This window comes from Mustela nivalis (assembly GCF_964662115.1).
Source record: "Mustela nivalis genome assembly, chromosome: 7".
Classification (NCBI taxonomy): domain Eukaryota; kingdom Metazoa; phylum Chordata; class Mammalia; order Carnivora; family Mustelidae; genus Mustela; species Mustela nivalis.
The window spans coordinates 3,089,810-3,103,099 of NC_139026.1; the positions used below are offsets into that span (position 1 = coordinate 3,089,810).

General features: G+C 64.4%; 1 protein-coding gene across 1 annotated transcript in view; it reads left to right on the plus strand.

The window, feature by feature from the left end:
• Positions 1 to 13,290, plus strand: part of CELSR1 (cadherin EGF LAG seven-pass G-type receptor 1) — a 131,718-nt gene that overhangs the window by 116,235 nt on the left and 2,193 nt on the right. The window contains exons 23-34 of the mRNA XM_082739607.1: positions 611 to 737; positions 2,165 to 2,365; positions 6,476 to 6,650; positions 7,714 to 7,826; positions 8,210 to 8,289; positions 8,891 to 9,017; positions 9,684 to 9,809; positions 10,256 to 10,350; positions 10,647 to 10,750; positions 10,989 to 11,138; positions 11,573 to 11,806; positions 12,312 to 12,573. Of these exons, the coding sequence (XP_082595733.1) occupies positions 611 to 737; positions 2,165 to 2,365; positions 6,476 to 6,650; positions 7,714 to 7,826; positions 8,210 to 8,289; positions 8,891 to 9,017; positions 9,684 to 9,809; positions 10,256 to 10,350; positions 10,647 to 10,750; positions 10,989 to 11,138; positions 11,573 to 11,806; positions 12,312 to 12,573 (1,794 nt within the window). The remainder of the gene's footprint in view (positions 1 to 610; positions 738 to 2,164; positions 2,366 to 6,475; positions 6,651 to 7,713; positions 7,827 to 8,209; positions 8,290 to 8,890; positions 9,018 to 9,683; positions 9,810 to 10,255; positions 10,351 to 10,646; positions 10,751 to 10,988; positions 11,139 to 11,572; positions 11,807 to 12,311; positions 12,574 to 13,290) is intronic.

Genomic DNA, 13,290 nt, shown 5'->3' on the forward strand with positions numbered 1-13,290 from the left:
GGGGCTCTTGGCAGACACGTATTAGCCTTCACTGGCCATTTTACAGATGAGTAACCGAAGGACCAGAGAAGTTACTTGATTTTCCCAGAGGGAGGGAGGGCGGGGCTCTCTCTGAGCCCGGGACACACCCTTCAGCCCCTTGTCATTTGGGGCTTCCCATCCGTAACAGGGAGGTCATAATTGGGCCCTGCTTGCAGGCGGCTGCCGTAAAACATCGCGCAGTCTGAAGATGAAAGTGCAGAACGAACGTGGGGTATGATTTCCTGAAGCGCCTAGACTCCAAAGAAGGCTGAAGTACAAAGCAGCCCTTTTAACAACTGACTAATGTTTCCGACAAAAGGGGCGTGCGGTCCGGTTGAAGTTTTATTGTGAGATGACACAGAGACCGTGCACTTCAGAGGATTGCTTTAGGGCACTCCCCAGCCATGAAAGGGAAGGGAGAGTGTGCACGCAGTCCCGAGGGCCGTTGTCCTCACAGCACGCGGCGGTGGGCTGGCGGAGGCCGGCGGGCCAGCCTTGGGGGTGCTGGGTGGGCTTTCCCAGGGGCGGCGGGGCCTCCGAGACCCTGCTGGTGGAAGGCGTCCCTCTCACGCCTGCCTTTTCTCTGCAGGATCGGGGGAACGGGAGGGTGGTCGGCCAAGGGCTGCGAGCTGCTGTCCCGGAACCGGACCCACGTCGCCTGCCAGTGCAGCCACGCGGCCAGCTTCGCTGTGCTCATGGACGTCTCCAGACGCGAGGTGGGCGCGGCCCCCGGGGCAGTCCTGCCCTCCCGGCCAGTGTGTCCAGGGCTGAGTCCCCTTGGAGAGTCCACGCGGCCCCAAATTGAGTCCACGATTTACGCCGGTGTTCGGGAGCGTTGGCTGGAATCTGCCAGGATTCCCAAAACAAAACTCCTTGGAAACTGTTTTTCAAAGGGGCTGGGTTGTAAATTAAAAACCCGGTGGCAGACCCCCAAGCCTCAGCCCGAAAAGAAAGCCCTGAAAGAGCCTCACTGGGAAGCCGGATTCTCTGTGTTCTCGTGGATGGTGCTGTGCCGGCCCCATGTTAAATTTTAAGGGAGAACAGAGCCGGCTGTCCGGAGCACAGGGAGGGTCTCCCGTTAGCATCGCATGCACTGGCCCGGAGACAGAAGAAGGGGCTCAGTCAGGAGCCCCCGCGGCCAGCTGATGTTTAACCTCTGGCCTTTTCCTGGGCCTGGGAATGCAAGGCTCTGGGAGCCTGCGGGTAAATAGAGGGAGCAGGGCCGCGGCCCCCCGTGGGCGGGCGCAAGGTCAACCTGGGCTCTGACGTGTGCAGATGCTGGTTCCTAGGAACCAGAGCAGAGGCCTGGGGGGCTTCACCTGGCACCTTTCTTCAGGACTGGGATGTGTCCCAGGAGGCCAGGTCATTGTCCCTCCCAAAAGCTCTGTGGCTTGCAGGTTCCTGTCACATTGTTGGGAGGGTGACTGCTGCTGATAGCGGCCAGGGAGACAATAGGGAAGGGTGTGGCCTCAGGTCTTCCCCTGACTGCCAGGCTCCCGCGGGCAGGCAGCACTTTTGAGCTGGGAGCCCCGGGGTCCTGGCCTGGAGGAGGTTAGTTATTAGTAGTCTCACAGGCAAGAGGAAGCCGAAATTTAGGGAGAAGAAGTGGAACTAGAAGCGGGCTCACTGCTCCCTGCCCCGGGGCCTCAAAGCCAGTGCTGGTCCAACAGCAGGAGGCAGCCCCTGGGCCTCCGGAGGGCAGGAGGAGAGCCCTCAGCCCTCAGCCTCCGGGGCCCAACCCCCTCCCGGCTCGCCAGCAGCCCAGCTCCCGGGGAGGGGAGCCGTGGCACACCCGCCTTCTGTGTGCAAGCCCCTCCCGGGCAGGCTGTGCATCTCCTGGATGGTAACGTTTATGTATGGAGGGATGTTTTGTTTTAAACATTTTTTTAAACATTTTTTTATTGGAGCAAAATACACGGGATAGACATTCCCCACCGCAGCCACGTGTCTGGACACTGTCCCGCTCCAGAACTTTCTAACGTCTCATTAATCCATTTGGTGTTTTCCGAGGTTTCCGGCAGCCTGAGAACCGTGTCAGTTGTGCAGGCTCTGCCCATAGTAAAGTCGACCTTAAAGTGCCTTTCCTGTGCAGAGCCCCATCCGACCAGTCCTCATGTCCCTCCGCCCACCCCCCCGCCCGCAGCACGGAGAGGTCCTGCCCCTGAAGATCGTCACCTACGCCGCCGTGTCCTTGTCGCTGGCCGCCCTGCTGGTGGCGTTCGTCCTCCTCGCGCTGGCGCGGACGTTACGCTCCAACCTGCACGGCATCCACAGGAACCTCATCGGGGTACTCTTCTGCTCCCAGCTGGTGTTTGTGATCGGGATCACCCAGACCGGAAACCCGGTGAGTTCCCGGGCGCTGCCCCCAACCTCTGGAACTGACAAAGGAGCCAGTGGAAGTGACCGCGCCGGAGACCGGAAGTGGGTCGGCCTCGAGGGAGGCGAGGACGGGCGGCGAGTGGCGGCTGGCAGAGCTTCCGTGGGGGGGCCCGAGATCAGAGCCCCTGTGCCGGCTAGGGGAGGAGGGAGTGGGTGCTGATGGCCGGGGCAGGGTCCCTGGGGCGTGGGGTAGGGAGCAGCCTCGAGGCAGAGGTGGTGGCACAGCCGGTGGGACGGGCGCGAGAGCGAAGCCGGGAGCTCTGTGGCTTCCGCGGTGCCTGCCTGGTGGCAACGTGATTTTCCATTTTTACAGCAGGATTTACAAAACACAGGGTCAGCACGCTGACCCCGGAGGGGGTGGGGGCACAGCGGGCGGCGGAGGCTGTGTGGCCGAGGCTTGACACACACGCTTGGGCTCGCTGAATCCCCCCGGCCCTGGGAAGGGGGAGCATCCCTTCACACGGGAGAGGCGCCGGGGACCAGTGAGGATGAGCGAGTGCCCGTGGCACACAGTTCCCTCCGTGCGGGTTCCCTTACGTGTCCATCGCGAAATGGGGACCCTAGAGCCCTGAGGCGCCGCGAGGCCGGCTGATGGGCACATGCGTATGCGGGGACTCGGGAAGTCTGGAAGTTACTCTCACCTAATCCCGATCTCTCCGAGGGTCAGCGGCGGGCTCTTGGTGGGCCATTCCAATATGGCCAGCACATGCTGTTGACAGAGCTGTCATTTCTTCCTTCCCCATGCGGCGAGGACCTGCTGGTTGTCTCTGAGTTCCGCCTACCCGAGACCCAGGTCCAAGAGGCCCTCCCGTCCCCGCCCAGGGAGCCCCCCTTCCTGGCACGGACACGAGTGGTCGTCGTAGAGTGTCACAGGCCAGAATGGTGTCCCAGTGGCAGGTTGGGGAGCCGTGCTTGGTTAGGGAAGGACTGACCATCCGGTGGGAGAGGTCCAGGAGAAATCGGGACAGGTTGGGGAATCTGGTCCCCCAGAGCCTGAGGGGCCCTGCCGGGCAGTGCCGTGTTCCTTTTGCAGGCAGCTCGTGCCGCGGAGAGCGCAGCCAGCCAGTTAGGAAGCTGCCCAGAGGTCAGCAGAGCGGCAGAGGGGCTATCCTCATAGGTCCGCTGGGTGGAGGTGAGGCCCAGAGCCGAAGCCAGGACAGCGGGCAGGGCGGGAAGGGCAGGCGTCAGGGCTAAGTGAGCAAGGAGGGAGGAGGAAGGGCGCCGCAGGTCTCCGGAAGGGGGACGAGCAGGGGAGGACACCCCAAAGTGAGGTGAAAATTGAGACAGTGACTGGTCTGGGTGTGGCTGGCCGAGCCCTTGGAGGCCGAGGGGAGGCATCTCCCCCACGTGGAGAGGAAGCGTGTCTGTGGGAGTGGGTCAGCCCTAGGAGAGGACGTGGCCTAAAAGGCAAAGAGGGAATGTTCTGGCTCGCTGGTCAGGGCCGCTGGCACGCTTGAGCTCTTCCTCCTCGTTTGCTGCCGGCAGCGGGCTCCCCTCGAGACCCTCTGGGGCGGCCAAACCTCCTTGGAAGGAAGGGGTAGGTGAAGGCAAAGTGTCGCGGGAAGACGGCCTTGATGGCCCCGGGGGCTTCTTAGCCGTGACTCGGGGAGCACCGGGCCTGGCAGAGGAACCCCCAAGCGCAAACTTCCTTGCTGCTCTCCGGGGCGCTGCCCGTGGTGCTGGGCCGGGGTGGGGAGAGGCGCCATCGCCACGTGGGGCCCTGCAGGTTTCCGTGCATCCAGCCGGGCAGGGGCACCTCTCCCTGCCTGTCCTTATCAGCGCATCAGACAGGTGAAGCCTCATCTCCAAACCCTTCAAGCGTGCCCTTGAGTGGTCTCCACAGAGGCAAGCCACGCCTTGCAGCCACATACCGCGTGTGAAAGCAGCGAGGCTGTCCGCTTCTTCCAGGCGCGGAGCGCGAGAGAAGGAATGCTGGCCGCGTCATTCGAGGGCCTTGGCCCTTTGCCTGGGTTTTATGGGTTTTCTGTAAACTCACAGTCCCGTCTCTGGGCGAGGTTTTTCATCTCCCAGATTACTGGCAGGTTGAAATGATTTATTAGGCATTAGCATTTTGTCTTTGTTCTGTTTCTGGAAAAGGTAGTACATTTAGGGCAAAAGTCTGTACACGTACAGCCCCATTAAATTTTAAAATGTATCTCTAACACTTCTTTTTTTTTAAAGGTGGTTTTGTGGGTTTACTTTTCACATGATTGAAGGCAGCCAGCCAGCGAGCCTCCTCGCCGTTGTCCCTTGTCTAAGCCCACTGTGCTTTGCATGTGGGGACCCTGGGAGTGGTGTGGGGCTCCCCCAGCCCCAGGCTCGCCCTGGCGTCCGGGCTGATGGCTCTGCTCATCGCCCAGGGCAGACCTCCTGTCCCCCGACCGTGGGGTCCAAGGCGGAGAGCAGGTTGTCCAGTCGTAATGTGCAGTGCTGTCTTCCCTTCTGGTTGAGCTCCTGTTTCGCCCCGTGTCGGACAGATGTCAGGCCTAGGAGTTTCCTCCTCCGTCTCTGGGGTTTTGTTTCCGGGGAGAAGCCGGCCTGTGCAGGCTGACAGCAGCAGCAGGGGTGACGTATGTTCCAGCCAGCCTGTGCTTGGGTCAGCTCCCTGCAGGGTACACTGGCCTGGCACCTGACGGAGCGGAGTGGCCTCCAGTGTGGGCCCCGGGGGGTGGCCCTGTGTCTGTTGGGTGGAGGGTGGGCGGGGGGCTCCTTGGCAGGGACACTGAGACCCTGGGAGGTTGCACGGATGGTGTGGCAGCCAGGACTAGACAGAATGTCTCAGGAATGGGGCGGGACTGGGATGGGGCCTGGGGGTAGGACAGCTGCAGGTTGTGGGTGGGTCCAGGAGGGGTGTGACTAGGAGGGGCGGGCCAAAGAGTGGGGTGGGGCCAGGAGTAGCGGGCTGAGTGTGGGTGTGGCTAGGATGGACAGGGCCTGGGGGTGGGAGGGGTCAGGAGTAGGGGTGGGGGCGGGAGGGGAGGGTCGTGGGGGTGGGGGTGGGGGCAAGAGGGCCTGAGGCTTTCTCTTCCCTCCCCTCCATGTTCCCCTCTCCTCAGTGCCTGCCTGGCTTTTTAGGTCCTTGAAGGGGCGCCTGCTCTCCCCCAGCTGGGCAGCCTGGGGGCCCGGCCAGCGCAGCCCCTCCCAGGGGGCCCCCCATGAGGCTGCTCTGGGCCAAGGCACGAGCTCTTTGAGGTCTGACCTAGAGCACCTCATGGTAGATGATTCACACAGAGGCTGGACTCCCTGTGTCCGCGCCGCGTCCCCAGCCCCTCCCTGACGCTGCTTTCTTCCCATTCTCAGGGACACTGGGTTGGCTCGCCCGGGTCGGGAGAGAGCAGGGTGCTGGACCTCCGCTGCCCTGTGGAGGTGGTTTTGTCTTGGGCACCGGCTGGAGGGCAGCCCTGCCTGGCGGAGGACAGGACAGACAGACGCGCTCCCGTAGTCTGGTTTTGGCGGGAAGCAGAAGGCTCTGTTAACTTGGTGGAGGCAGGAGGACCTTATTTGGCGGCGAGGTCACGAAGCACGAGGCTTCCCCTCCCTCTGGCCACTGCTGGACCCCGCAGACACCCCCACAGGGGTGCTGGGGAGCGGGTGGAGGCCAGCACTGCAGTTGGGCCTGCAGCCTGGGCTGGCTGCCTTCATGCTATTTCTTTTAAATTTAAACGCCTGGAGGAAAGAATCTGGAGCCATGACAGGAAAACACGTTTCCAGCTTCTAATGAAAACGCTAGAGGCTCTGTCCACCCTCTGTCCTGTGGCTGTGCTCACTCCAGGCGCCGATCTGGGTTGGGCGGTGGTCTCCCCCCCACCCCCACCCCGGTGCCTCCCTCTCCGTCCTCTGCTCCACTCGGGGAGCGGAGACACGGCGCCTCACCGCCCAGCCGTTCCCGCGTGAATCACACAGAAAAACCCAACTAACTCGGTCTCCCTACTCGGACCTGCAGACCCTCACATTTGCGCAGTGCGCGGACTCGGTGCCTGCCCTCGGCGCCCGCGCGTCTGGCCCCTGGTCCAAGGGGTGGGGCGGGCTCCCGCGGGGCCTGTGCTGAGCCAGCGCCCCATGCCCTCCCCCACAGTTCCTGTGCACGGTCGTCGCCATCCTCCTGCACTACGTCTACACGAGCACCTTCGCCTGGACCTTTGTGGAGAGCCTGCACGTCTACCGCATGCTGACCGAGGTGCGCAACATCGACGCCGGGCCCATGAGGTTCTACTATGTCGTGGGCTGGGGCATCCCGGCCATCATCACAGGTGAGGACTGGAGGAGCCGCCCTGCTGGGGAGGCCTGGGCCTGGGGCCCACCACTGCGTGGGCAGCCCACGTGACCTCACCCACCCGGGAGCCCACAGCTGGTGAGCCCACACCCCTGGGCCCGGGCGGGCGAGCTCCCTGGCCTCCTCTGGGTACCACAGACACCCAGCGGGACTGGCCCTTGGCAGAGGAGGCCCTCCCCGCCCTTGCACCTGTGCCGTGAGTGTGACCACTCGGTGCCCACTGCGGGGGTGCGTCTCTGGTCAGGGGTGGTGTGGGCTCCTTGAGGGCTGAGTGCCTTCTGCTTAGGGTTCTGTCTGTGGCACCTAACAGACAGAAACTCCACGTCCGCCCGGCTTCTGGGTGGATGGGTATGTGCACGTGTGTTGTCTGGTGTGTGTTTTGTGTGTGTGGGATGTGTAGTCTGCATAGTGTGTGTGTGTGTGTGTGTGTGTGTGTGTGTGAAGGGTCTATACGTTGTGGGGTGTGTGTGCATGTGTACCCTGTAGTGTATGTGTGGGGTGTGTGGGGTCTGTACGGGACGTGTGTATGTCATGTGCGTCGGTTGTGTGGTCTGTATGTAGGGTGTGTATGTGCTGTGTGTGGTCTGTATGTGATGTGTGTATGTAGTGTGTGTGGTGTGTGTGGTCTATGTGACATGAATGGGGTGTGTGTATATGGTGTCTGTGGTCTGTATCTGACGTGTGTATGTCGTGTGGGGTGTGAGGTCTATATGTGATGCGTGTGTGGCGTGTGTGTGGTCTGTATGTGATGTGTATATAGTGTGGGGGGTGTGTGGTCTGTATGTGATGTGCGTATATAGTATGTGTGGTGTGTGTGGTCTATATGTGACACATGTGTGCTGTGGGTGGTCTGTACATGATGTGTATGTAGTGTGTGTGCTGTGTGTGGTCTGTATGTGACGTGTATTTGGTGTGTGGATCTGTATGTGACGTGTGTGTACCGAGCTGGGAATGCTGCTTGAGGCCACGTGCCCCCTCAGGCCGGCCCTCAGGAGGGGCCCCTCCCGGGATGAGTCCCCACTTCCCTCCCTGCTGTCCAGGACTCGCGGTGGGCCTGGACCCCCAGGGCTATGGAAACCCCGACTTCTGCTGGCTGTCCCTTCGAGACACCCTGATCTGGAGCTTCGCCGGGCCCATCGGAGCGGTTATCATTGTGAGTCCGGGAGTTTTGCAGAGCCCACGATTCTTGGGGGTGTGTGAAACTGGGCGCGTGGGCTGGAAGGGGTTTTGGGGGCCGGTGGGGTCCTTGGCTCCTCAGAGCAGCCCGTTGGGCAGGAAGGGGTGATCTCATGGTGCTGAGGCCTCGCCATTGGACCTGCGGGTTCGTCCCACGTCTGTGTCTTCGTCCACTGGGAGGCAGCTCGGCGTCCACCCTCGGGAGGGTCCCGCAGGCAGGGGGGCGTGGGAGCCCTTCTCATTCCAGCCGTACCTGGAGATGCAGGCGGAGCCCCTCAGAAGCGTTGGGTCTTCTGATCTGTTGTGGCGACATTGACCAGCCGGCCACCTGACTTGGGTTTTTAAAAAAACGTTTTTCAGGTCAACACAGTCATTTTTGTCCTGTCTGCGAAGGTTTCCTGCCAAAGAAAGCACCATTATTATGAAAGGAAAGGGGTTGTGTAAGTGGGTCCCAGTGTGGGACTAAACGCCTAGCAGAGCCCCCTGAAGACGCCTGTCTCCCTGTGCCCAGGCCCTTGGCCACCCCCCAGCTCAGCCCCGGGGGACATGACGGCCACGTGGATGCATCAGCAGGCTGCAGTGGGGAGAGGCGGGGGGCAGCGGGCACGTAGTGGAGGAGAGGGAGGGCGCTGAGCATGAGGAGGCCGGGGGCAGGCCGCCTTGGCCCATGGGACCCGGGGACAGTAGGGGGTAGCCTCTGCAGCAGCTGGTGGCAGAGGGAGCAGGATGGGGCTCTGTGCCCCTCGCCCAGGCCCTGTTAACGGATGGGTGGAGGGGAGGGGGGGTGGGGACGGCTGGGTCTGGGCAGGTGTGAGGGGCCGGGATGCGACGGGGAGGAGCCCCGCAGGGTGTTGGGGCTCGGGGGTGCGGCTGGGACTTTCTGGGTTGGTGGCGATGGTGATGCTGTGGCCGCAGGAGTGGGGAGTGACCAGGTGCTTTAAAAAGTTTTGGGAAGTTAAGTGGCCAGGCTGACGGTGGGCCGAGAGGGGGCGGGTGGAGGGGAGGGCGGGGCCGGGAGTCACGCCGCCCCGCCCCCGGCAGCCCCCTGCTGCGGACCGCCTTCCTGCTGCTGCTGCTCGTCAGCGCCACCTGGCTGCTGGGGCTGCTGGCCGTGAACCGCGACGCGCTGGCCTTCCACTACCTCTTCGCCGTCTTCAGCTGCCTACAGGTGGGCCGTCCCGTCCCCGTGACCTGGCGGGCCTCGCTGGGGCCACCCTTGGTGAGGTCATGAGTCGCTTGCGCTACCTCCTGTCTGAAAGGCCTGGGGGAGATCCTGGACCGGCGTCCGGGGCAGAGGGGCCACGGCACGGTGGTCCCCGTGTGGCCGGAATGTGCCGGGGGTTCCCGTGACGCCAAGGAACCCGGGGTCCAGAGCGCAGCTCTGTCCAGGGCCTTCCCAGGGACCCCTGGGGCACTGTCCCTTGCTCAGCCGGTGCTGGGGCTCATCCTCCCTCCGCGGGGCAGCGTACATCCCACTTTTGCCTGCGGGGACGGTGTTGGCCATTTACAGTTTGCACTGAGGGCTTCCCAGCAAGTGATGTCATGTTGGAGACGCAGATGGACGGGGGTGTGGCTGGGACCAGCCCCCCCTTGGCCCCTGGCATGCTGGCTGCTCCGTCCCCGCTCCCCTGGGCAAGCAGAGGCCCCGGGGAGGGGGCGCCCAGGGCGGGCCCCTCGTAGGCAGGCTGGCTCTGGGCACTCCGCGGCACATGGTGTGGCCGTGCTGTCTGCTTCCCTGGGCAGACGGGTGTGCCCACCGGCCTGGCAGCCACAGGACCCTAGCTGCTTCGCTGCCAGCCCTTCCCCGCCCTGACCAGCCGTCCCCTCCCTCCAGGGTCTCTTCGTCCTCCTGTTCCACTGCGTGCTCAACAGGGAGGTCCGGAAGCACCTGAAGGCCCTGCTTGCTGGGAAGAAGCTGCACCTGGATGACTCCGCCACCACGAGGGCCACCCTGCTGACGGTAGGTGGCACCCGGGGACCGGGGTGGGGCGGGGGGAGGGGTTTGCCCTGTGGGTCTCTAGACCAAGCATTCAACATAGCTGCCCGGTCTCCATTGACCCTGGCATCAGAGAGCCCCTTGGAGAGTGGCATTGAGCTTGATTCCATTCCTGACATCCGGGGAAGGGAGCAAGGTTCACTAGATGGGGTCCATCCTCATCACAGCCCCATTGGTCAAGGTCACAGAGGACAGGGCGGCAGCAAAAGCCGTGGCTGCAGGCAGGAAGACGTCCTCAGACCACTGCGGGGGCTGGGGGTGCTGTCCTCCAGGCCGCCACGAGGCCTGTGTGCTCTGTGCTGGGTGGGGGCACCTTCAGGGTGCTGGCACCGGGGCTTGCTGTGGGGACAGAGCCGTCCTCTGCAGGCCAGTGGCCTCTGCTCCGGTGATAACCGTGCCCCCTCCCGCAGCGCTCCCTCAACTGCAACCACACGTACAGCGAGGAGCCCAACATGTTCCGCACGGCCCTGGGCGAGTCCACTGCCTCACTGGACAGCACCGTCAGGTCAGGCCTGAGCCGGTGCCCTCGCTTGTCCCGGGGGCACAGTGGGGCGGGGGGAGGCCCAGCTCTAGGGGCGAATGCAGGCTGCATTGGCTCGGAAGGGCCCTAGTGGTGCGCCCTCCTGTTCCAGAGGGCGTGTGGCTCCCCACGCGCTCCGGGAGTCTTTCGTGGCAGCAAACCTTCCAGAGCCCCGTGGGGCCACCTTGGCACATGCGAAAGGTGCCCGGTGATGTTGGGTGGTCGTGTCATGTAAACCCCGGAGTGATGGTGCTGAGCCCACCCTCCTACCCCCTCTCTAGGGACGAAGGGGGTCAGAAGCTCAGCGTGTCCTCTGGGCCAGCACGGGGCGGCCATGGGGAGCCAGATTCGTCCTTTGTCCCCAGAAGCACCAAGAAGCACCATGGTATGTGTCCCCCGGAAGGCGGCCCCTGGGCATCTCCTTCCTGGGGGGCTCGTGGGGGGAGCTTCTTCCCGGCTCCTGTCAGGCCCGGGGGCCTCTCGGTCACTGGACGTACAGGCTCCGAGGGCGTCTGTGGCCCATCCCATTCAGAAGGTCCCCAGGGGAACGATCGCTCCCCCGTGCCCAGCTGGCCCCACTCAGCCCTTGGCCTGAGCCTCCGGCCCTCCTGCCCTCCCCGCAGAGCAGGACTCGGACTCGGACAGCGAGCTGTCCCTGGATGAGCAAAGCAGCTCCTACGCCTCCTCGCACTCGTCAGACAGCGAGGACGATGGGGCGGAGGCCGAGGGCAAGTGGGACTCGGCGCGGGGCCCCGTCCACAGCACCCCTAAAGGTGAGGCAGTGTTGGGTGGCGTGTCTGAGGCCTGCCTCCTGTGATGGAGAGCAGCAGCAGCGGGGAGGGACGGCAGGGGTGTGGACAGCAGGGGGAGGTGCTGGCCGGGGAAGGTCCTGTCCACAGCATCTGCAGAGCAGAGGCAGGGAGGTCTTTGAGGGTCTCTCCGGGAACCCCCACTGGCCCCGATTGTTGCTGGGGGGCCCGTGTTGAGGCGCTGGGGTGTTGAGGCAGGGCACTGTGGGCTGGGCCCCTCTGTCAGCGGAAGCTGCCCCACCGAGGGTGGCACCTCATCAAGGGCGGCACCGCCTCCGCCTCGGCCTGCAGCTCTGCCCGCAGCGGCTCAGGGCCACGTGGGAGGCAGGCTCCCCGCGGAGGGAAGCTTTCAGGGGGGCAGGGAGTCCCCGCTGTTGACGGCCGCTCTTGTGCCTCAGTGGACGCCGTGGCGAACCACATCCCGGCCGGCTGGCCCAGTGAGAGCCCGGCGGGCAGCGACAGTGAGGAGCCTGGCAACCAGCCACGCCTGAAGGTCGAGACCAAGGTCAGCGTGGAGCTGCACCTGGACGAGCAGGGCAACCACTGCGGGGAGCGGCCCCCGGAGCAGGAGAGCGGCGGCCCGCTGAGGCCTGCGGGCGTGCTCCCCGGCCAGCCCCCGGAGCAGAGAAAAGGTGCTTTGGGCGTGGGGAGGCCGCGCTGTTCCCGGGAAGCTGGGGGACCTGGAAGCCCCTCAGCGGGGGAAGGGACAGGGTCCTGGTGGGGACAGAGAACAGAGGGGCGGGGCCGGGGTCCCAGCAGGGCGAATGGGTGGGGTGGAGTGCAGTTGGGGGCAGGACAGAGGTGCAGGTCGGTGGAGGGCGGGGCAGTGGGTGGGACGGGGCACGGGGAGGGGGCGGTGTGGGGGCTGGGTCTGGGTGGGGTGCTGGGGGGCGGAGTGCACGCTGGTGGGGGGCCTGAGTGCACGCTGGTGGGGGGGCCCAGCGGAGGGGGTGGCAGGGGCGGGGCACAGGAGCGGCCAGTGCCGGTGGGTCCGGGTCTCCACGGGTCCGCTTCCCCGCACAGGGGTGACCCTTTGGGAGGGAAGAGCAGGGGCTCCCCTGGGCCCAGAGTCTGCTCCTCGGGTCCTTGCCCTGGCCGTGGCAGGCTGACCACGACTCCCCACCTCCCCACTTCCAGGCATCTTGAAAAACAAGGTCACCTACCCGCCGCCGCTGACCGAGAAAAGCCTCAAGTCGCGGCTGCGGGAGAAGCTGGCCGAGTGCGAGCAGAGCCCCGCGTCTTCACGCTCGTCCTCCGTGGGCTCGAGCGACGGGGCCCGCGCCCCCGACGGCACCATCACCATCAAGAGCCCACGCCGGGAGCCGGGGCGCGAGCACCTCAACGGGGTGGCCATGAACGTGCGGGCTGGGAGCGCCCAGGCGGCAGGCTCCGACTCCGAGTGAGTAGCCTCGGCCTGGGCTGCAGGGCAGCAGGAGCGGCCCTGGCCAGCTTTCCCATCATCGCCTGCCCAGGGGACCGGTGTCCAGTCCAGACAGGAGCCCCCGGGGCTGTGCTGGGGTCTTGTGGAGGGAGGGGCTTCAGCGGGGTCAGGGGCAGCCCGCTGAAGGACAAAGTGGACTTCTGACCAGGGCGGGCCCAACTGCCAACATCCAGGGGGTGGCCGCATTGGCCAAAGCCCTAAACCCCTGGCCAGCCCTGGGATTCTAGGATTTAAGACCCTGTGGGACTAAGCACTTTGTAAGGATCTTGGTCCAGGAAATCAAGCCTCCGGGGGACCCCTGCAGAGGAACGGAGCAGGGATCTTGGCTGCAGACGGGCCTGCTGGCCTCCCCCATGGCTCCTCCCTCCTGCAGACTTCTAAGGGAGGAGCAAAGAGTGGGAGCCCGGTCTTCTAGAGTGGCACTCTGAAAACTGAGTTTGGTTGCCCCACAGCAGGGCGGGCTGTGTGGACGCTGATGGGCATGGCCCTCCTGGGGCCCTGGGTGTCAGGGTGCAGACTCGACTGCCCCCTCTCTTGCCTAGTGTAGCTATGTCCACGTGCGAGCTTGTCTCTCTCTGTGCCCCCTGACTGGGGGATTCTGCACCCCCCCCGTCCTGAGTTGGGGGGGGTAGGTGTCTGCCACCGCGTGACCTCCAGCCTGGCCCCCCTGCTGGT